This window comes from Aplidium turbinatum, chromosome 6, assembly GCF_918807975.1.
Source record: "Aplidium turbinatum chromosome 6, kaAplTurb1.1, whole genome shotgun sequence".
Lineage (NCBI taxonomy): Eukaryota > Metazoa > Chordata > Ascidiacea > Aplousobranchia > Polyclinidae > Aplidium > Aplidium turbinatum.
In genome coordinates, this window is record NC_137477.1 from 13,042,354 (window position 1) to 13,064,689 (window position 22,336).

Sequence of the window (22,336 nt, forward strand, 5' to 3'; positions counted from 1 at the left end):
CCCAACTCACTAAATCAAGTCATACGCAATAATTAAAAATACAAGAAACCATTGCAAGCATGGTTGAGGCAGGAAGATGAGGAATTGTAGGAAAGCATTGAGTCCCTACTTTTGTAACCAGTATCCCTTTAAAGCACTGTACGGTAATAAATTGTATTCGATGCTTAAGCTTTCACAAAGAGGTTCCATGTAGCCTATGCTTTAGTTTAAGGACATTGATTGTCAATTGAGCTATTACAGGTTTTACTTCTCGGTTTTTAAACCTACTATCACGTTTTTCACATTCACTATCTAATAATTTCATTCCGTTGGTCCTGGGCATGGCGTTAAAACTGCAACCGGTGGGAAAGGCTTCAGTGTCGGAACTCTGAAGTTATGGGGAATATGGAGTTATACCCCTTAGTTTTTCATTACTCCCAGGTCTGCTCTGGCCCGTAGTAGTAGCACCTGTCAGGACCTCGGATATTGGTCAAATAACACCACTCCGGCTTGTCACCTTATTCAAACCTAGATGTGTGGCAGACTGTGCGGAAGAAGCTCATCACTGGATATTGCTCAACACAGGGTTTCCCAAACTTTTTTAGGCCACGAACCACTATTTGTGAAATTTTTTGGGCCACGGACCACTAATTTTTTGTAAACAACTTTTTAACTGCAACGAAGGTGCAACAAGTAGGCTAAGATTTACGATACTGGATAGCAAAGCTTTCGAAATCATTTAAGTTGTTGGTCACAGCGGTAAACCATAATCTCTTCGTGGGAAAATTGTAACATAAGATTCCCAGATCTGTTCGTCTGTATGTAATGACCGAAAAGAAATACTCTTCAGGAAACGTCTATTCGAGAATTGTATTTCTGTAAAAATAGCCTCAAAGCTGTCGAAAATGGGGTGCAACGCGATACACCACTAAAAACTTGTCACTACAGAACAGATTACTTGGATAAAAGACGGAAATTTTCGTCCAGCTGACAAGCACTAAGCAAACCAGTTAAACATGCGACCAACCTCTTCAAGCAACAATTTTAAAATGAATGACCAGAATAGATATCAATATCTCAAACTCACGTACGCAGTACTGTGACGTAATAGTGAAAGACATTGTCACGCAATTCAAACAGGTGTTCAAAGGTGATGATGCAATATTTCATGTTTAAACAGGTTTGACACAAGTCTTACGAACGATGGTGCAATTTTGGCTCATGTTTTAGGAAAAATTCTATGACGTAAGATTCAGTAGACCTGAACGGTTTTATATGACGTTTGATTTGTATAGAGATTGGCCGTAACAGTTGTAAAGAACTGCGGCAACTATCTTTGATAGGGTACGTAGGCTACTGTACAACGTATATGTGTGACTTTTTTATTTCTTGTCATATCGCCACGTCATATCGCCACGCCTTGTCATATCGCCATTATTTTCTACCTGTGCAGTCGTCGCGGACTACCAATGGTCCGCGGACCACAGTTTGGGAAACCCTGGCTCAACGGACAGGAAGGCACCACCCAGTATCACAGTTGCAGGACGTGCCCAAGAGCATGACGTGACACGTAGACGTTGTGGTCATCCTACTGCATCTCATGCTTCACCCAATCGTCTTGACCATGTCTTGCCATTGGACCCAGAAACCTGAGACAAGAGAGTGAGGTTGGAGTTCTGCGCAGCCCTCCCTCAATTAAAACAAAATCACAAGCAAATCATGATTTTGGACCAAAGCTTCATCTCAGTCTCATTGGCCATTTTTCGGAAACGAAGGGCGAACATCATTTGTAATAGTTCAATCCAAAATTGCAGTGACATACGTAGGCTAAAGCTCGTAAAAGTTATTCACCAACAGATAGCCTCGGCTACCAAACTTTGGTCAGACTATGCTACTGTGAAGTAGCATTTGGCTGTTCTGAATAAAAAAATGTCAAATTATATCGAACGTTCCCTTCTCCCAGTAGAAATCCTGCATACCGTACGCCACGGAACGTACCCTCACTACGCGTGGTTCACTTCGTTGAGTAAGCAAACTACGTCGTCTACGTAAAACATTATAATATGCGACTTCAAGTCAAGAGGGTTACATCCAATTCTTTTTTCTTTTAAAAAATCCATCTATATGAGTAGAGGCAGTGTTGGGCGCGATAACTCATTTTTCAGTTAAGCGATAACGATAATCGATAAACGAAAAATGCCTAAAGCGATAACGATAAACGATAAATTAAAAAAAAGTTAAGCGATAACGATAAACGATAAATTATCGCCGATAATGTCCGATAACGATAATTTTTTTTTCTTGATTAGCGCTGCCCCACCCCATGCAGCACGAACTGTTTTCATCAACATGACGAAAAATCGAACATAATGTACTGTAAAGGGACAAAACTTTTTGTAAGTTATGCATGAATAGAATCGCAACAGCGGCAGTAAGTATCGAATCTTCAACCTCTTGATCCAGAATCAAACCACTGAGGTAACCGCCGTGCTTATAATTATACCTTCAGATACCAGTTGGATGCTTTTATCAATTGAGTTACACTGCCGCTTACGTGCAGTAGGCAAAATAATTAAATCAAATGAAAATACCATAAAAAATTCCAAACTTTGTATTTTGCTTTCTACGGGCTGTTTACAGCAAAGTCAGCAATAATTGAAAAAATTCTAAAAAACGCAAAATGCTTGAAAATTTATCAGTAATCTTAACCGTATCTGTTACTGGCGTAGACCTTGTGGTCTCGCCCTCTGCTAATTCAGCAATTTCACATAGAAGCAGTGACGCTAGAAACTTGAGATTTCTTGACTTTTAGTTTATTTTCTTGCCCCAACTTTTAATCCCGATTATGCTGGTATCCGATAATTGTGAAGTTTACAATAAACCTTTTGTCACAGCCAGTTATAAAATGCAAGAAATTTCCTGATATTCAATAGCTTGATTGACAGTTTACTATTAGCGTGCGGTTTCATTTTGTGTTTGTTATTCATTACGCGACAGCGCTAAAATTCCATTCTCCACCCAGGCAGCAAAATCCGTCATTTTTACATTGATTCAATGTCGATTTTGCTGTCTGGGTAGGGAGTTGGTCTTTGACGCGATATGAGTCATTCTTTGCTGGCGGACATCAATTAGGAAGGTAATTTATTATTTGCGCAAATTGCTTTGTAGTGCAAAAAGTGCATGGAATACTGTTTGTACAGAAACGGAAAAACAAAATTGATGAAATTCTGTGTTCTATGCAAGAGGACTTTCTAAATAAAATGTGAACTGAGAAATTTGACCAAGAAATGGCGTAAATAGGTCAAAAACCAAGTCTTTATCACCTTTTCTACCTAAAATACACAATCACGAATATATTTTGCGAAATAAATTGATTGAAGTGATAGATAAGGCTTTTGACCAAAGGCATACTTTTTCCCGTTGTTATTTGATATAAGCCGACGGAGTAATTAGCAATAAGAGAGACGTAGACCTGATGGTCTCGGCCAGTAACTCTTGCCTCCAAAAGGAAGCAGTGACAGATACGGTTAAGCGTTATTGGTAGTAAAAATGTGCATACTGTGAAATCCATCAAGCTTGTCAAATTAGTCGTGTTTGTTCAAGAACAATAACATAATTATTGTAATTTACTGATAATTTCAGATAAATTTTTCTGTTTTCTTTGTGAACACCATCATTAAAGCAATGGCAGAACGCTGAGTTGTTGAGATAAGAATTACAATATAGGCACTGTATTATTAGTGGGAATAAAAATATTTGATTGAGCGTTGGCTATGTCGCATAGGTAAATCGTCGTCGTATCCAGGCTTACGCCCGGTGGTTGAAGATTTAGATTAAGTGGACGGAAAGGCAAGGAAGCCAATCTTCATGTGCACCTTCAGGCTACTTCAGGCATGCCTTTAAGTGTCCTGCGAAAGACAGTGTCTTGCCCTTTCGATTGCCGTTCCAGCGCTCTCACCACTCGGCTATGCACAGCATAGGTAAATGAGAAAGGTTATACTGTGTTTAGCATAATTTTACCACGCAACTCGATGCGCCTATTGTCATGTAAAAACTACTACAACATGCAAAAAGTGTGATGTCGGTCTGCATGTCAAATGCTTCAAGCAATATCATATTCTGCAATGACTTGTTTCAGTGATGGTGGCGCGAAAGACCATGTTTCCGATGTAAAAGCGACCTCGTATTGCGACACTTTCATAAACCACTTGCCCATTTCTGTCGCTTCGTTTCAAAGGAATCTGTACCGCCTGTGCGCTTACATTTTAATTGTAAAATTCACTTGCGATTGCCCATTGCAGCAAAACAACAAGAGACTTGTTGCATGCATTTCATTGCATTGCAATTTGCAACTCTAAAAATTATTGTGTTGTCAGGGCCGTCGCTGCAGGGGGCGTGCCCCTCCCATGACAACGATCTGGGCACACACACTTCAGGCACTGAAGAAGAACTGGTTTTAATTTTAGTTTCATGAACTAGGTGGCTAGTAAAAATATTACTTTTCATGTTCTTTCCACTTGTGTGTTGATCCGAAATCAAATTTATCGGCGATTAATTATCGGCGATAATCAAATATTGCCTTTGGCGATAACGATAAACAATAACTGAAAAAATAATTAAGCGATAACGATAAGCGATACAAATTTATCGCCGATAATTATCGCCGATAAATTATTGCCGATAATGCCCATCACTGAGTATAGGCTATACTAGTTGCTGCAAACTAAAAAATCATCGTCAATGCAAGCTGAGTATGAAAGGTTAATTTTACACAATATGACTTCCTGGTTGTTATCAGCAAATAGGCGTTTTTTCAATTCATTTTAGTTTAATTCGAAATGCCCCCCTCCCTCCTTTGACAAAACCCTGCGTAGGATACGCCACTACTCACCAGTTCATCCACCTTTCAAGTTTTAACAATGATAACACTCAAAGAACCACAGAGGAAACACGTGATTCATTTATCGATTTGGACCAAATTAATATTTGATAGCCTACGTTGTTTTTTATTGCAGCCAACGAATTCAGTTGTTGACAAGAAGCTTTGTCTCTTTCAGAATAGCGCCGTACACGCTACCTGGTCAAGTGCGTTAACCAAATCATGTTGTGACCATTTTTAATGTAAAAGCTGTAATTTCAGAGTTTCTAGAGTTCTTGTCAGATGAAGTAGCCTATAGTAAAAGCACTTCGGCAAATGTGGCTGAAAAATATTTAGATGTTTCTAACCTACCGTAGTTTTATGGTCTAGCTATTTTGAACCAAGTGCAATGAAATTACAGTTGCTGTAACTAAATTAGCAAATAAAAAAGAGTGTGTATAGAAATATGGCTCGGCCATCTGTAATTTAGCTTGCAACTCCACAAATTGCCATGTTGCCTGAAGCACATGCTCGGTGGCGGTATTATTAGGTGGTTCGTGCAGTGGTAGACTTAAAAAGAAAACTTATGCGGCAGCGCATCAAAGAAGCAAAAAATTGGCAATGAAAAAGTTGTGTTTCAATGTGCTGTAGCCAAGGCATCTGAGAGAAATTTTCACTAGGGGTACGAAGAGTCATTTTGAGTCCCCCTCTCGCTTCGGGTCCCCTTTGTCTTGGGCAAAAAGTGTGATGTTTGCTTAGGCGTATTGCACACCACACAACATTTTACTGCAGAATTGGGCATCTGTGCGCAACAATGGTATCAGGCTGCAATAAAACTATTATTTTCTATTGTCCATATCATGTGATCTGTCCCTTGTCAATTTGTGTATCCTGCATTGAATTCGTGTGTCAGTTGTTGATGGTGCTGTTGAGAGGTATCGCTTGTTCATCTTTAATGTAAAATTTTTAAATTCATTTCTTTATTTCTCTTAGATGTAGTTTATAATTATTTCTGAAGAGGACACTACCGGTATGTCTTGTCGAAAACGTTGGATTTAGTAGTTTTTTCATGCTTTTTTGTGTGTTTAATGTTAAATCAGTTATCGTTACTAAGTGTTATATGTATCTGGTACAAGCCAAGCTCTCTATCAAGGCTCAAACGTAACGTTTTGTTAAAACATAATCAAGTTAATCATCTGACCAATCCTAATGTTTCTTCACTAACTTTTGCATTCGCCACATGCCCAGCACTAGCAGAGGTAAACGAGAGAAGTCACTTTTTTGACTCCGGCTCCGGTCCTGCCCCGAAAGTATTCTACGGCTCCTGCTCTAACTCCGAAATTCATTTTGAAGTGAAATAAGCGTGAAACTACCTTTGTCAATTGAAACGTGAAACTACCTTTGTCAACACCCGGGCTTTTTGCCCGGGTTTTTCTCAAACCTGCATTTGCTACATTATGCCCCTCCCCCTCCCGGACAGGAATAATTAACTTTTATGATTTAATTTAGGGTGCTTTTAACGGAACATTTTTGCACGTAAAGCATTAAATTACCATTTTGGGCCCCTAAGTTGCTCGCAAAACACTCGATTATCTTTCTGGACCCTTTTGCTAAATTACGGGTCCCCAGGACTAAAGAATAACAACTTTTATGCTTGAAATCAGCTGTTTAGGATGGTTTTAACCAAACATTTTTGCGCGTAAACTATAAAACCAAAGTTTCGGGCCCCCCAACAAACACAGGCCTGGGCCCTCAAGGGTACGCCGTATCCCCTTATCATAGGACTTGGCTGTAGCAACCAAACTGGTAGGGAATCTGGGGACTTACTCCCTTAAATAATTGTCACAAAGTCACGCCCTAACCAACTGAGCTATCGGGGCGAACGTGCGGATTTGACTATCCAACTCTGTTAAACTATTTCCACACAATTATCACTCAAATTAGAATTTTAGTTATCAGAAGGTGTTCGCATAGTATTGTAGGCCTATAACAAAAATAAAATTAAACGTTACAGAATAACGAAACAATATGAGTTTACGAATTATCACATTTTAGCAGTCCTCCAAACTGTAGGCCTACAGGTTCTAATTTTTATTCTTTCTCGTGTCTGTTCGTCTCTTTCCGTCAATGGACGAATGTAAACAGTTTTATTTTCTGTTCCCTTTTTTTCTATTTAAAGCAGCTTAGATGGAAAAATGCAAAATCTTTAGAAAATGACGTAGCCTATGGGTTAAAATGGTTCACTTGTTAGGAAGGAAAACGTGTTTGGCATGATACTGAATTCAATTCAATTGCTACAACAATAAAGACCGCATTCACAGCGTTCTGGTCACCACACAATCTGGTTTGGGAGTGTTCAAATATTACGTAACGCTGTTTTTCTGAATTTTTGACCCCCCCCTCCCCCATGTGACGCCAACGTAACGTTTTTGTCAACCCTCTTCCCCACGTGACGCTTTTCCATTACAAATCCCGTTTTGCCAGTTTATATCAAAATTATGACGTGAAAACACGTGCTGATAAAACATCTTGGTTTGTGTGCACCTAAAGCTTACGTTTGAGACATGACATTTTAGCTATATTCTTTTTTGGAATTAAAACGTTATGTAGGCTACCTACTGAAAACGTTTAGTAGCCTACAGCAAGCGGATGGAAAGTTTGCATTGGTGTAGGCCTATGTGTGGTAATTGTGCCATCATGCGGACAATAATCGAAAGCGAATGTTGCCAGGAGAATGACTCTGTGTTAGCCAAAACCAAAACTGTTTCAAAGTCTTGTTGTTTTCTCGCTTTGCTATTCGATCCAAACGCCCGATCGTACTCACAGACCTGTACCTAGGTCGATCGAGTTTTGTGGGTGGGCTACTGCATTGACAGTGGCTTTCACATATCTTGAAAAATTAAAGACAGAAGGAACAGCTTCAGGGATGAGCAAGTGTCTGGACTTGGTGCCTTGTAGCTCTGCCTGTAGATCACGTTAGTAATCGCTGACCAGAAAATGATTGCTGCACACACGGCAGTGCTTGTTTACAGGTGGGTCTTTGAGTTTCATCGCCGAGATCCATTTCTTCAGCTTGTCGTCATTATTCAGAGGTAAACGATGAAAGGATACCCCTTTGACGATTCCCCGGTTAATACAACCGGGAGCCATACAAGAAGCCACCATCTTAAGGGCGTAAAAACTCCCTTAGCATAAAATTGTTCGCTGTTTCGGTAGCCTACGCGATTTGTTCCTTGTGTTTGCACGCAAAACAGTAGACCTTGGATGCGGCGTTGCCAGCCAATGACGTCATCAAAAATTTTGACCAATCAGAATCATTCAAATCAAAAAAGGTTTTTTAATTAACGGTAACACAAAAAATAAAAAAAATTGTTGAAAACCGTTTTATTTCAGAAAGATCTACAAGTACAAAAGCCATGTATTTTCGTTGCAGAGCACCTTTAAGTTTAAAGCATAAAGACCAAAAACAGTCTTTAATGAAATTATTAACAATTACAATTAACGTAATGTACTTCAATAGCTGCTGAAGTCAATGAGACATTTTTGGTCGATCAAAGTTGTCACTTTCATTGCAAAGCAAACATACGGTAGCCTCCTGCTTTCTTGCCGACTTGTGTGAAAAAGCGCTTGAGCATATTTGTTAAATTGGCGACACTCCTTTTCAAATTTATGTTTCTTGACAAAATCCATAGGAAAATATTTAGTGTAAATTCAAAATCTAATTCTAACTGAAAACAGATAAACTAAAAACACAAAGAACTAAAGTTTAACCAACAATCACTATTATTTGTATGCGTTCCCGGTTTAATTATTACACTAATCAGCCAAATTTCACTTTGATCTATTTTTCCGGCTTGAGACTGAAGCAGATTCTTACAAGAGACAAAGAAAAAGAATGGAAGGCCCGTTTATGACAGAACATAACATGTTTGTCACTTGACTAAAAACCGAAAACAAATAATCAAAGAATTAAAAAATAACCAACAATCACTATTATTTGACGTAGTAAGCAAGTAGTGGTGGATTGCGGCAGAGTGTGGCCACGGGCCACATTTATGTAAAGACCGGAAACTGTCTGCGGGCCGCTTAAAATCCCGTCGCGGGCCGGATCCGGCCCGTGGGCCGTATGTTGACAGTCCCTGACTTAGAACCTGTATGGAATTACGGGAATTACAGTATCGTAGTTGATACTTGATAGAGATTTTGTTGGTGCTGAATAGGTGCTGTTGGATATGATTTCAGTTCAATTTAGTATCCAAACGACGATACCAGCCAGCACAAATAAATTACCGTACCGTATGTGTAAGCGTTACGTGTCGTTTTGCTTGAACTCCCTCCCCCCCGATGTGACGCTAACGTAACGCTTTTCATAAACCTCCCCTCCCCCTCGATAGCGTTACGTAATATTTGAACGGTCCCTTTCGTAATGTTCAATAAAAAGAATTAGCCAATCATGGAAACAGCAGCAGCTTGTCTTCTGACAAAAAAAAAAAACAGCCAAAATACCTGATTTAAGCTTACTCTAATCCAGAGGTGTGCAACATACGGCCCGCGGGCCAGAGCACGGCCCGCGGTACCCATTTACGTGGCCCGCACATTCTTCACCAAGTAGCCCATTATTTTTAAATACTTTTCACTGTTAGATCGGAAGATGTTGTTATTTGTAACATCATCATTAGCGTTATTGACTTTTAGCATTATTACATCATTAGCATTATTGTTGCGTCATTAGTAAGCGTTGTAGAAAACCGCCTTGTTCTTCTGGCAATGATTCAGTAAGGGAACGTTCAAATATTACGTAACGCCTTCGAGGGGGAGGGGGGGTTTATGCAAAGCGTTACGTTAGCGTCACATCGGGGGGAAGGGGGTTCAAGCAAAACGTTACGTAACGCTTTCGAGTACAGAATGGAAGTTTTTTGTGCTGAATTCGTAGTGAAAAAGCGTTACATGGGGGAGGGGGGGATTGAAAAAAGCGTTACGTTGGCGTTACATGGGGGAGGGGGGTCAAAAATTCGGAAAAAAAAGCGTTACGTAATATTTGAACGTTCCCTAACATAAATCTTACTTTATGGGTGCAGTGTGGTGAATATATTAATATTTATTCTACAATAAGCTTAGCACAGTAAAAATGTCTACAAGTAAGAAAAGGAAGGTTGATTATGAAAGGCGGAAGTTCAACAATGAGTGCTGTATAAATTACTTCGTTGTTCAACACAATCTAGATGTTGTTTGCCTGATTTGTCAAAACACTATAGCAGTAGCCTAATGAAAGAGTACAATATCAAGCGACACTACTGTGCAAAACACTCTGCTAATTATTATAGCATGATAGCATTGCATTATGAGAGCAGTTCTTTTCAAAAATGAAGATGTTCAAGACAAAATGCAGGAATCAGCTTTCAGATGAGCACTTGTCAAGTCAACTTCGAGTTGCCACTTCCTCCGTCAAAGCTGACATTGGCAAGATCTCTGGACAGAGAAGATATCAGACATCTCATTAATCACTCACTCAATGTGTAACGATTGTGTGTACTTTTCCATTAAATAAATTTTTCATATAAATTCATGTGTTATTCGATAGACTGGCCCTCAGCTTCATTATAATTGTACGTTGTGGCCCATTGAGATAAACAGTTGCACGCTCCTGCTCTAATCGATGATGTGCAACTTTGCGTCATCATTCTTCGCTTACTTAAAAGAGCAGATGGAGAGGATCATAGTGTCTTGGATGATGAGACAAAATACTGGCGGGCAACTTTTTGCAGCCCGAGAACATGTCGGATTATCTGGTGCAAAAATCCATAGGTATTAACATGAGGAGTTAATTGGTGGTACAAAACTTGAAAATTGTGAATAGAATGTTGCCCAATGCACATAGCAAGCTGCAGGTTTTCGTCTGACTAAGCTCCTGAAGAGAGTCAGACGAAAATCTGCAGTTTCGAGCTATATACAACCTTCAACTTGCGATTTTTAGGTATTAAAATCCTAAATACATCTACGTTTTACATAAATGCATTGTAGCCTTAGGCCTAATAGCCCCAGCACAGCCCTAAATATAAGTCGCACATCATCAAAGTGCAGGTGAATAGGTAACTATTATGGAGTAGCAATGTCTTTTTACGATTTGTGGCCACACAGATTTGCGTTGAATTTTGCTTATTTTTGCTAGCATACACTCTCGAATTCAATTGCCAGTTGGTTAACTTAGCAACATAAAGTATGTAGTCAAGTAATTTAGTAATAAAATATGTTTAAAAAAAGTGTCATAGAAACCAAAAAGCCAAACGTTGAACACAAGATATCTGAAACAAGTCATACGAGTCTTCTACAAGTCAGCAGTTGTGAATTGATTGAGCAAGTGACAATTGAGCTAGCTAGCAACATTTAAGCAAGTGGCAAGCCATAACTTGGAACATAGCCGTACGAGCAGGGGGGCAGCTGCCCCCCTGTTGTTTCAAAACGTCGCGAATTCGGGCAAAATCTTGCAATTATTAGGGCAAAAATTCCTATATGAAAAGCTACAAAATTGCATGAATTAAGAAAAACTACAAATTAGTATTTTTTACCTATCAAACTAAGTACGGTACAGCCTCTTATTTGCACAAGAAATGTGCCGCAAAATTTTTATTTGGCACACCCGTATTGATTTATTGCATGGTGATCAAACTGTAGCCAGTGTTGTACGTTGACGCCGTCAATTTGACGGCGTCATTTGACGGCGTCAACTTTTTGTTGACGCTGAGGCTAGCGCCGTCAATTTATTTTTCAGTTGACGGAAGTGATAGCGCCGTCAACTATTTTGCCGATTTTAAGCGTCAAGCGCTTAGCGTCATTTTTTGTTTTCATGGAAAATCTCGTTTCACAATAAGAGTTTCACAATGTATTCTGGCCAGCGCGACTCATCCGAATTACCGGCTTTTGCGTTGGTTGGAATGGCTCCCTGGAATACATGCGGAAGAAGTTCGCCAAATTGGGATCACCCATGTATTGAGAACGAGAGATCAGAGACAGAAAGCGAAAAATCCATGAATGGCATCGCGGACGTTGAATATACTTTATTTCAAGAGCTCTATGACCCCTGAAAAGAGCGATGTTGGTGTAGTGGACCTCGTTAAAAGATTTATACATGCTAAACTATCACAGCACGCTTGGAACAGTGATACCTTTCCGACTAAACGTTTTCAACTTGTTTTTGAAATACCACACACCAATACCAACCAGCGCTGCTGTGGAACGCATGTTTTCACTTGAAAAGGACAATATGCGCTGGAGCGCCGGAAGCTGGGGGAGCGGATGCCCCCCTGCCCTCAATTTTTTATTGATGGGGAGGAAGAGGGGGCAATGGTGCCCTTTTAAGGTCATGTAAGCTACTGCACACTTTGCAATATAACAATTTTTGCTATTCGCTTTTAGCCTAATTATAATGTTCTATTTTTGCCTCAAAATAATATTCACGACACAAAATTCTCCATCACAGTAAGTTATATTACATCATTATAAAATAGAAGGGTCGAGGTTTGCTATATGCATTAAATTACAGTTTATACTGGTCCGCAAAGACGTTAAACTAGCGCAATGAAGTTCCACGTCGATATTGTTAACGCAAGTTTCTCCACGTGTTAATTTTATTCGTAGGCCTTTATCCATTGTTCGTTCAACCGTTTCGCCACTGTCCAAATTGTTTGCTCCACGTTGGCAGTGATTGACGTTGTTTTGCAATGCCATCGCCGTCAACGTGGAACCTTTTTCGCTATAAATACCAGTTCATTTGTAGTGTTGTTCATTCGCAATTCAAAAGTTGTACTGAAGAGAGCTAAATGCTCGAAATCCGGATATACAACAAATTCATGCTGTGTATGAATTGGAATTAACAGCGAATTGAAGTTCATCTGGTCCTTTGTCTCCATTCATAGAATTTGAGCATACGCTGACGACGACGACGACGAAAATAGCATGATGCCCTTCCGTGCCATTGTTCTTTGTATAGCGGACATTTGTATCATTACTCGATAATGAGCTGATAGATGAGCATTAGCGCTATATCTTATCTTAAAACTTACAAAAAAAATTGGCCTTTCAGAAACAAAAGTGCCCTTTTTTCATACTCCTGCCTATCCAGTCAAAAATCGCTCCGGCGCCCCTGAATATGCGTCCCAAACGCAGCAGATTGTCAGACAAACCTTTTGAAATGCTTGTTTTTCTGCAAGGAAATAACTAATAGGCTGAGCAGCTAATTACAATACAGTCTCAAAACATAATACCTGCTCTTTATTTATAGCTATTGTTAGCCTGAACTTGGTTGAAATATTTCCGTTTTATGAGACGCTGGCAAAAAATAGCGCTAGAAATTAGCGCTGACGCTGACGCCGTCAATTTCTTTAAGAGCTTACGCAGTCCTTTACGCCGTAAAGTTTTTAGGCAATTCGCGCTGACGCTGACGCCGTCAAATTATTTCAATGACGCGTACAACACTGACTGTAGCCTAGTACGAAATGCATTTAACCAACTGCATCATGCCAATTTGGGCAGCCACCAAAATATGTCTTTAATACTTTTGTGAAACTGCCCAAATCAAAGCACAAAATTTGCTATATAGCTAATTTCATTAATTTCCACAAATGCATTGTGTTGATTTCGCCAGCTGAAAACATGAAATTAGGCTATCTGATGAAACTGATTAGTCTGTTCATACTGCCCAAATTAGCGTGAGGCAGTTTCCCCAAAATGAACAAATTCATTAATTTTTCCCATTTACATAACTGTATCGTTTAGATTTGAGCAACAAAAATATATGAAATTATCTGATCATAGTCGATTTATAAAACTGCCCAAATTGGCATGATGCAGTTGCCTCGGCATCAAAATTTACAGTCTTTAATTTTTTTCATAATATCCATAAATGCATCATCTTGATTTGGGCAACTACAAAATATGAATTTATATAAATCCGGTGAATACTTTTATAAAACAATGGGATTGATTCTATTTTGTCGTTAGCGTGGTTTGAAGTGGTTCTTCTCGCCTTTCTATCATGTCAGCATTGTGTTGTTTGAGGAAAAAAGACAATGTGAATGGTCGATCAGCGTCTGGCATCGTAATGATGTCAAACGCAGCTTACCAAGCGATTAAGGTGAAGCCTAAAAAAGAGTCAAACGCAGCTTACCAAGTGGTTAAGGTGAAACCTAAAAGAGAAAACATTTATTTGTTTTGTCTGCGGTGAAAACAACAGGCCTGACACTTTTTCAAAGGAGCATGTGTGTATTGTTTGTTACAAGTCCTGTCACGCCGACTTCTACCAAAGTTGCGTTCACTTTTTGTGCGTAGAAATGCTTGCAGACTTACAGAGTTTCCATGTTACCTCAGTCCCTAAAGTCCTAGACGGTCGCTTCGACTATCTGGTACTCAGTCTGTAGTCATCCTAGACACGAGACTTTGTGGTTTCATTGATGTGATGAGCTTAGCCAAACTTAAATAAGCTTTGTGTTAATTTCCTGTTGCTACCCAGACAGCAAAAATCATTCGTTTTACATTTTACAACGTCTGCAGACGTTGAATCAATGTGAAATGACGGATTTTGTTGTCTCGGTAATGACACGTATACGGTCACGAAAATGCTGTTGTTTTAGCTATTTTGAGTCTCCAGCTTGGTACAATTACTTCAGAAAGTAACACTGCATGCTAGGGAGTTTCAAGCTCAAAGTTTTAAGTAACTAAGTAGCAGTTTTGTCAGGCTAATTTCTGGGAGATTAATTCATTGCAGTCTTTGCTAAATATTAATCTTCTTTATAGTAGATGTATCAAGCCTTACAGTAGTTAGGGAGTAGGCTACAACAGCCATGTTGGCCTGCAGTGTTGGAAATGAACCCGTTTTCATTCTGCTCTCGTGTTGTCGCCATCTATCAGAGAGAGAGAGAGAGAAAACTTTTATTTCCTCTGTTGAGAGAATAGTAGGCTATAATATGGTACAATTATAAACAATACGAACAAAATAGCACCATAACAATCTAAATTCCACAAAAGACAGGAAGCAGCGAAAGACTATAAGTAGTCATCGAGTCAGCTGCTTCCCGCTCATCGGTTAGCCACTGACCGGTGTCATCGTCAATGGAGACTAGACCCTCCATACCATGAGGCAGTGGCGTATCTTGGTTTATTTTGGTAGGCATGCAATAGAAGGAGGGTCATAGCCAGTGTAGGGGGTCTGGGGGCATGCCCCCCCCAGAAAAAATTTGCAAATTTGCCTTAGGTTTTATAGCTTTTCTTGCAATCTGACCCTTACTTAGCTGATAATTGTTTGAGCTGTTTTGCAAAAAATGAGGTTTGGAACGCACCATGAATCCAATGTCTTAATTTTATATCTTTATCCTGCATCGCAGGAAAGCGGACGTGAAGCGCTAAGCAGCGGTGTATGGCCTTCAGCATACACCCGACCCGTTTTCTTGATGATCTTTTAAACTACTGTGCTTAGGTCTCAAGTATATCATACTATCTGCAGTAGAAAACCGCAAGGACTTAAACTATGAGAACCAAAAGAAAAAAGGCCAAACAAATGCCAATCGGAAAACTAAAAAAGACCAAGCGTCCAAACAAAAATAGTTCGGCCAAACACTTTTTAAAAACCCCGAATTTCTGAAATTTGGCCTTAAAAGACCAATCTGGCAACCCTGTCTCGAGATCGTGATTTTTTGTTTTGCATGCAATTTCAAATCTTCATGCCTTGGTTCCATTTGCGCCACGCTGTTGTAAAAGAGCGGCGAATAGGCAATTTGTATTATCAACGCATGCTGAGCTCGTCTCAGCATGCAGAGTTGCCAGGGTCGCAAAGTTTCCAAATTTTGAAACGAACAGTTGTTTCGAATATTGAAATTAAGAGAGCGAGGTGGTTCTGCTATTAACATTTTCAATTTCTACGCATAAATTCGTTGCTTCTGAAAGATTTCTGATTTCATCAGAATTGTAAGGCATGCAGTGCATGCCTTGCATGCATGGAGAATACGCCACTGCCATGAGGGTTTGTACAGCGGCAATTCTAGATTATATGGGCTGCCGTCTGCATTTCACCACACTCACATGTCGCATTCTGCCAAGCCCAACGCAACGTATCTGCGCCATAGCGTCCAACACCAGTGAGTAAACGGTTACGCCTTGACGAGGCAAGTCTAGATTATCTAGCCAAGGCCCAGTAGGCCATGACCCAACTGGTTTGAAGATGGAGATCCGAATACTTGATGAAGTGGAGATCTGCTGCTTGACCATTGTTCACACCACGTCTCAATGACACCCAGAGATGGGCACGGTACAATTTAAATGTACCGCGGTACCGGTACGGTACTTTTTTAAATACAAGTCACAAGACTTAGAATGATGAATTTTTTTTGTGATTGTAATCGAAATAATCTTACATTTAAAACCCCAAATGCGATTTACCTCCATCCCAATTATATTAACAAGTAACAGCAACGCGCCATGACGAAGTCCATATTTTACACAAAGACTGCTCAACCAGCCCTTTGGTAGGCACGCAAAGCTGAATGGAACAGATCGGAAAATAAAGTCACAAGTCTCTTGATTTTGCTCAGTATAAATGCATAAATTTAAGGTAGGCATATTGATACTTGTTAGTTTATAGACTTATAGTCATAGCCGTACGAGACCAAACCATTTTTGGGGGGGGGGGGGGGCCGAACGTAAATTTGCCCAAATGTGCACGCTTTTATAGAAATTGCCCAAATATAATGTATGCGGTGCATGATAACAGTGAAAAACTAACATAACAAGATCAGCAGCAGTGGAGTAGCCAGGAATTTTGAAAGGGGGGGGGGGGGTTTAACGGCGTGTTTTGCTTATGGCGACACCCAGCGGCTGGGGGGCTCCCCCAGAAAAAATTGAAAAATTACTTTGAATTTGGCGCATTCTGAGAGTATATTCAACAAAAATGTGGGTATGAATATTCCTGTAATATGATGCTGTCCGGTATCATAGCAAAAGGATAAGATCATATTTTCTTCGGCATTTTTCGGAAATAAAGCTGTAGCCTACAAGTCTCTATGTTTTCTTGTTGCTAATTCCTGGCTGAGATATTTGAATGTTTGGTAATGGTAAAACTCGCTCTTTGCATGTTTCATTTAAAATTAGGCAAACTTTGTTTTAGAGGCATAGACTAAAAGCGTCATCCTCAATATCGTGACGTCACACGCGTGCCAAGGGGGAGTTGCAACCCCCAACCTTGACTACGCCACTGATTACCAGCTAGCTAGAATTTTTTACCAAAGTAATCAAGATAGAACAACTGATTTCATCTTTGAAGATACCTTGCTTGTGCATTGCTCGATGTTCTGCACTTTGGCATGGTAGGTAGGAGTAACAAATTTAATATTGTTTTACACACCACAAATAAAAAACAACCCCACTTAAATATTCAGCTGTGATGTCATAAAAGACTCAGAAAAATAAACATTGCAGGAAACCGGCTCAGAGTGACCACTGACCCTGCGGATTCAGAAAAAAAAGTACATAACAATAGAGAAATTATAATTAAATGTAATAAAACACAGACATACTACTTCTGTTCAAATAAACTTTGTTCAATCAATTAAAGTAGTTTTGATGATACGAATTTTAGTACAAAAAATAAAAAGGTCTGGCAGCACTACTTCTAAAAATATAGTTAGGCTAGGTAATTTGATGACAAAAATAACTAATATATTGTAAGTTTGCATACAGACGGTGACGTGGGATTCAAAGAACCCAATTAGCCTAACAGTTCGTATTTACATTGATTCAATGTCTGAATATTGAATAATATTCAATCGTTGGATTTGCAGAAGGCGTCGTTGGATTTTCAAAAAAAATCGCCGAATAGGGAACTCGCCGAAAAAGGCTCTCGCCGAATAGTAGCAGACCCAGAGGCGTAGCAACCGCCCTCCAATCGGAGGGGGCCCGCAAGGAATGAGGGCCCCTCCACCGAAGTTTTTGGAAGACTATCGAAATACAGGATTATGCTTACCACGTAGTCACAAACGCAGCGAAATAGCAGAGCTTATTGGTATTGAGCAGGTGTTTTAAAAAAACACGTGGTCTTGAGCGGGCACGTAACCACTGAGCCTAATGTAGCGGACAGTGGAACTCGACAATCACTGCAAAAAATTAAAAGAAAAATAGGAGACATTGATGCCAACGAACTAATAATGAAATTGAATCGTTTTATTTATGTCATCGAGAAATAGAGAGGACTTGTCACGGCAAGCATTTTTTTAACGTACCGGTACAAGAACAGCCTTCAGGAGATATATCTGAATCTTTGCATTTGCACCAGAATTCTTGTGACCGACCACACCCGCAGTTACTGTCGCGAGTGCTGAAAGGACCATCAGCAGAATGAAACTGATCAAGAATATCCTGCGCTTAACCGTGGCAGATGACAGGCTTTCTGCTCTTGCAATTACCATCGAAACCAAGATTGCTAAATCCCTGGACTATGACCCATTACAATTTGCGCAGAACAAGGCTCGAAAGAAACGCTTTGCGTAATTATGGAATATATGTCCACACTGTCACTGTAGACCTATGTATATTGTATTGGCCTACACAGTGGTGGGCGCAGCTAATGTAAAAGTTAGCTTTCAACAAAGAAATCAGCTGATTTCCAATAAATTTACTTTCGCTAACGAGCCGCTAAAATTTCTAAATATTAGCGAAAATGCTAATCCGCTAACCAAAGCGTTAGCATCACTAATTAGCGGTTAGCGGAACTGTGCCCTCTACTGTGTAGCCTATACATAATATGAACCCTGTATATATGAACCCTATTGTTTTAATATGAACCCTGTATGTTGTGTAAAATAAATACCACATTCCAGTTTCTGCGTTTGAAGGGGCCCCGGACTTATGTTTGGAAGGGGCCACGTTCTTTGTTGCTACACCCTGAGCAGACTCTTTTATAAAAGTAACCAAACAAAGCTAAGCAACACCTTAACATTACTTTTAACAGGTAGGCCTATAACATTTTTTTGTTAAGCTTAAATGTTGTGGTGTTGCTTAGCTATGTCTGTTTATGGATGAAAAAGTACTGTAACCTCTCCACCCGAATTGTTTTATAAAAGTATTCACCGGATTTATATAAATTCATATTTTGTAGTTGCCCAAATCAAGATGATGCATTTATGGATATTATGAAAAAAATTAAAGACTTTGTAAATTTTGATGCCGAGGCAACTGCATCATGCCAATTTGGGCAGTTTTATAAATAGACTATGATCAGATAATTTCATATTTTTTGTTGCCCAAATCTAAACGATACAGTTATGTAAATGGGAAAAATTAATGAATTTGTTCATTTTGGGGAAACTGCCTCACGCTAATTTGGGCAGTTGCATAAACAGACTAATCAGTTTCATCAAATAATTTCATGTTTTCAGCTGCCCAAATCAACACGATGCATTTGTGAAAATTAATAAAATTAGCTATAACCGGGGCGTGTTGTCACAAGGGGCGTGTTGTCACAGCAATTTTTTTTGTACTTGCACTGACTGCTTCGAGTCTATATTTGTAGCACGTGCTTCGTTAAGAGTATTAGAGACATATTTTGGTGGCTGCCCAAATTGGCATGATGCAGTTGGTTAAATGCATTTCGTACTACAGTTTGATCACCATGCAATACAATACATCAATAGGGGTGTGCCAAATGAAAATTTTGCGGCACATTTTTTGTGCAAATAAGAGGCTGTAGGCTACTTAGTTTGATAAGTAAAAGATATTAATTTATAGTTTTTATTAATTCATGCAATTTTGTAGCTTTTCATATAGGAATTTTTGCCCTAATAATTGCAAGATTTTGCTCGAATTCGCGACGTTTTGAAACAACAGGAGGGCAGCTGCCCCCCTGGCTCGTACGGCTATGCTTATAGTTAAGGGCCAACCCAACATGCCGTATAGAAAGCTATTGGAAGTAAAGGCCATTCAACATCAAAGGTGCAAAGTAATGAAAGTAATGTTACTTAAGTAGCAATAAAACAAAAAAACTGGTATCCATCTAAAATGGACTGGCTTGCAATTAGCATAAAAATTACCATAAACATAAAAGCAACTTGCAAAAAATAAAAGACAGTGACACTATAATTCCTTTTTACTTTTATGTTAAGTAGCAATGTTTAGTAACTAGTACTTTTTGAGTAAGCTAGTTTTATTTTTCATTACTTTCACTGGTTTAGTTTTATGCCAAAGTAACGTTACTCGAGTAATTTTATATTTTGTCAAGTAGAAAGTTGTAACTTTGATAAAAGTCTGTTAAAAAGGTATCATTTCTAAAATAAAAAAATATTTTAAAGAGAAATCGTTAAAAATGAAAAGTTGTGTAAAAAGAATTGTTAAAACGAAAAGTTTATCTTCCTAAGACCTAAATGATTCATTAAAAATTAAACTATTAAGTGAGATATTTTATGACTAAAAATATTGGGATTTTGAAATATTTTTTCTAAACGTGATGAAATTACAGTCCCCAACACTTTACAAAAAAAAATTTGATAAGACCCTAAAGTTATAGGCCTATTACTTTATAACTAATTGGGTATTTAGTAAAAGTTGGGGCAAGCCTGTTCTAGGCATTCGCTCTCAAAAACAGTAGCATCTCAAAATGAGGGTCACTTAATCCATGCTCGTTTCGGCCTCAAAATGTCTTTAGCGGTGGAAAAAACTCTTTCAATAGCAGCACTTGAAGGGATTGCAGTGTTTGTTTTAATAAACAATCTTTCTATCGTCGGATGCTTAAAGCATGCATCTCTGAGGACTCATTTTGAGAAATTCATCAACCAGGTTAGATGCACTTTGTCGTCGGCTTCTCGGTTGCTCAAACAAAAAACCGAAAAACTCGTCTTGCTGAGCAACTTCTTCATTCTGACCTTCTTGTTCAAGCAAAGATTCAAGCTTGCTGATCAACTGAGTCTTGATGCTTTTCGCTATGCTTTCCGAAAGAAATGAATATCGTTCATCCATGTTCGACTGTGGGATCAACGAGAACCGAAAATGTGGATGCAACGCCATGGCGAGTTGATGATCAGTGCTGTGGAGTACGTGATGAAATCTCGTTTGGATGGCTTCCATCAAAACTGTCACTAACGGCAAGTAAACACCAACGATATTGTTAGATTTCAGTTCTTCTAACTTTTTCAATGCCGTAAACACGGATTAAATCGTTACGGAGTTAACATTGTTGAAAAAAAGTACCTATAAAAGTACCAGGTATTTTGACCAAAAAAGTATTGGGTATTTAGGCAACCGGTACAAATTTCAAAAAGTACCGCGGTACCGGTACACAAAAAGTACCGCGGTACAATTGTAGCCTACTCGGTACTGCCCACCTCTGACGACACCACTGTTTACTAGAGTGATAACGAGAAACTGCCAGCGAGTCGTGTACAAATGGTTCTCTTGATTTTATCCGCTGCTTTGGAGGTTTTCCCAGTGTGGTGGCATGTAGCAGGTGGCCTGGGGCTTTACGGCTTAGGGAAAAGACAGCACGCTAGCGCCGTAGTGTAGCTGGCCCAACATCTGCAAGGACAGGCAATCAGTCAGTTGGAGTTGGTCGGAGGCAACCAGTGACAGTTTGCAGGCAGTTGTTGATTGGCGCATCGACTGGGTCAGTATGGGAGCTTCTGCAACAAGTAGCAGCACAGTGTTCTTCAGTCAGGCGTAGATTAAGGTTGGTTTGTACAAACGTGTTGTTAGAATTCGAAAATTATTTACCTGAGCTCAAAACAAGTGTGTGAATTGTTTCAATGGTCTCTCTTTACTCAAAGTCAATTTTGCAGTGGGTTAGAATACTTCTTCTTCTAGCCTTTGCTGTGTTGATGAAACGAGCTTCTAATCATCTAATTCTAATGCATAACAGATTTCAGTTTAGTTGTCGTTGCGTTTGACCTTCATGCATGGCTGGACACTGGACAGTAAAAGCATGATTTTGGCACTTCAAGTCAAAAATCGTGGTCGCATGTTCTGACAATATTCTTATTGGTCGGTGTAGCACACTGAAAGTGATTGTAAAACAATGTAAATTAGGTCTTTATCAGTTCATTTTTTTTGCATGAAAAGTGCAATCAGTGCAGCAACATAAGAACATATAGCCTAGTGTAGCCTATGTCTATGTGCAGTGTATGCCATAGTGTATGATTGATAGCAAGGAAATAAATAAATGCTCGACTGTATCACTCATTACTAGTGATGGAACGACCTCTGGCTCCGGCCAAACTCTAGCCACCTTTTTCAACTCCAACTCAGGGCCGCAGGTGATAGTGGCTCCGGCCCGGAGATGTACAATTGTGCATGCTGTGTGTGTGGCTGTGGTCAGGGATGGAAGAACCATTTTAAAAGTAGGTGGGCCCAGAGGCGCAGTAATCAAAGTTAATCCAACTTCTGGGGGGCGAGACCCCCAGACCCCCAATAATATTGTTAATTGCATTCCTAATACTTTAGATCGTTTATACGGATACCTTTCGTGCCAACAAG

General features: G+C 39.5%; 1 protein-coding gene across 1 annotated transcript in view; it reads left to right on the top strand.

Annotated features, from left to right (window-relative positions):
* Positions 1–18,367, top strand: part of LOC145772413 (uncharacterized) — a 35,821-nt gene extending 17,454 nt beyond the window's left edge. The window contains exon 2 of the mRNA XM_082584291.1: positions 18,180–18,367. Coding sequence (XP_082440417.1) covers positions 18,180–18,367 — 188 coding nt within the window. The remainder of the gene's footprint in view (positions 1–18,179) is intronic.
* The last annotated feature ends 3,969 nt before the right edge of the window (positions 18,368–22,336 follow it).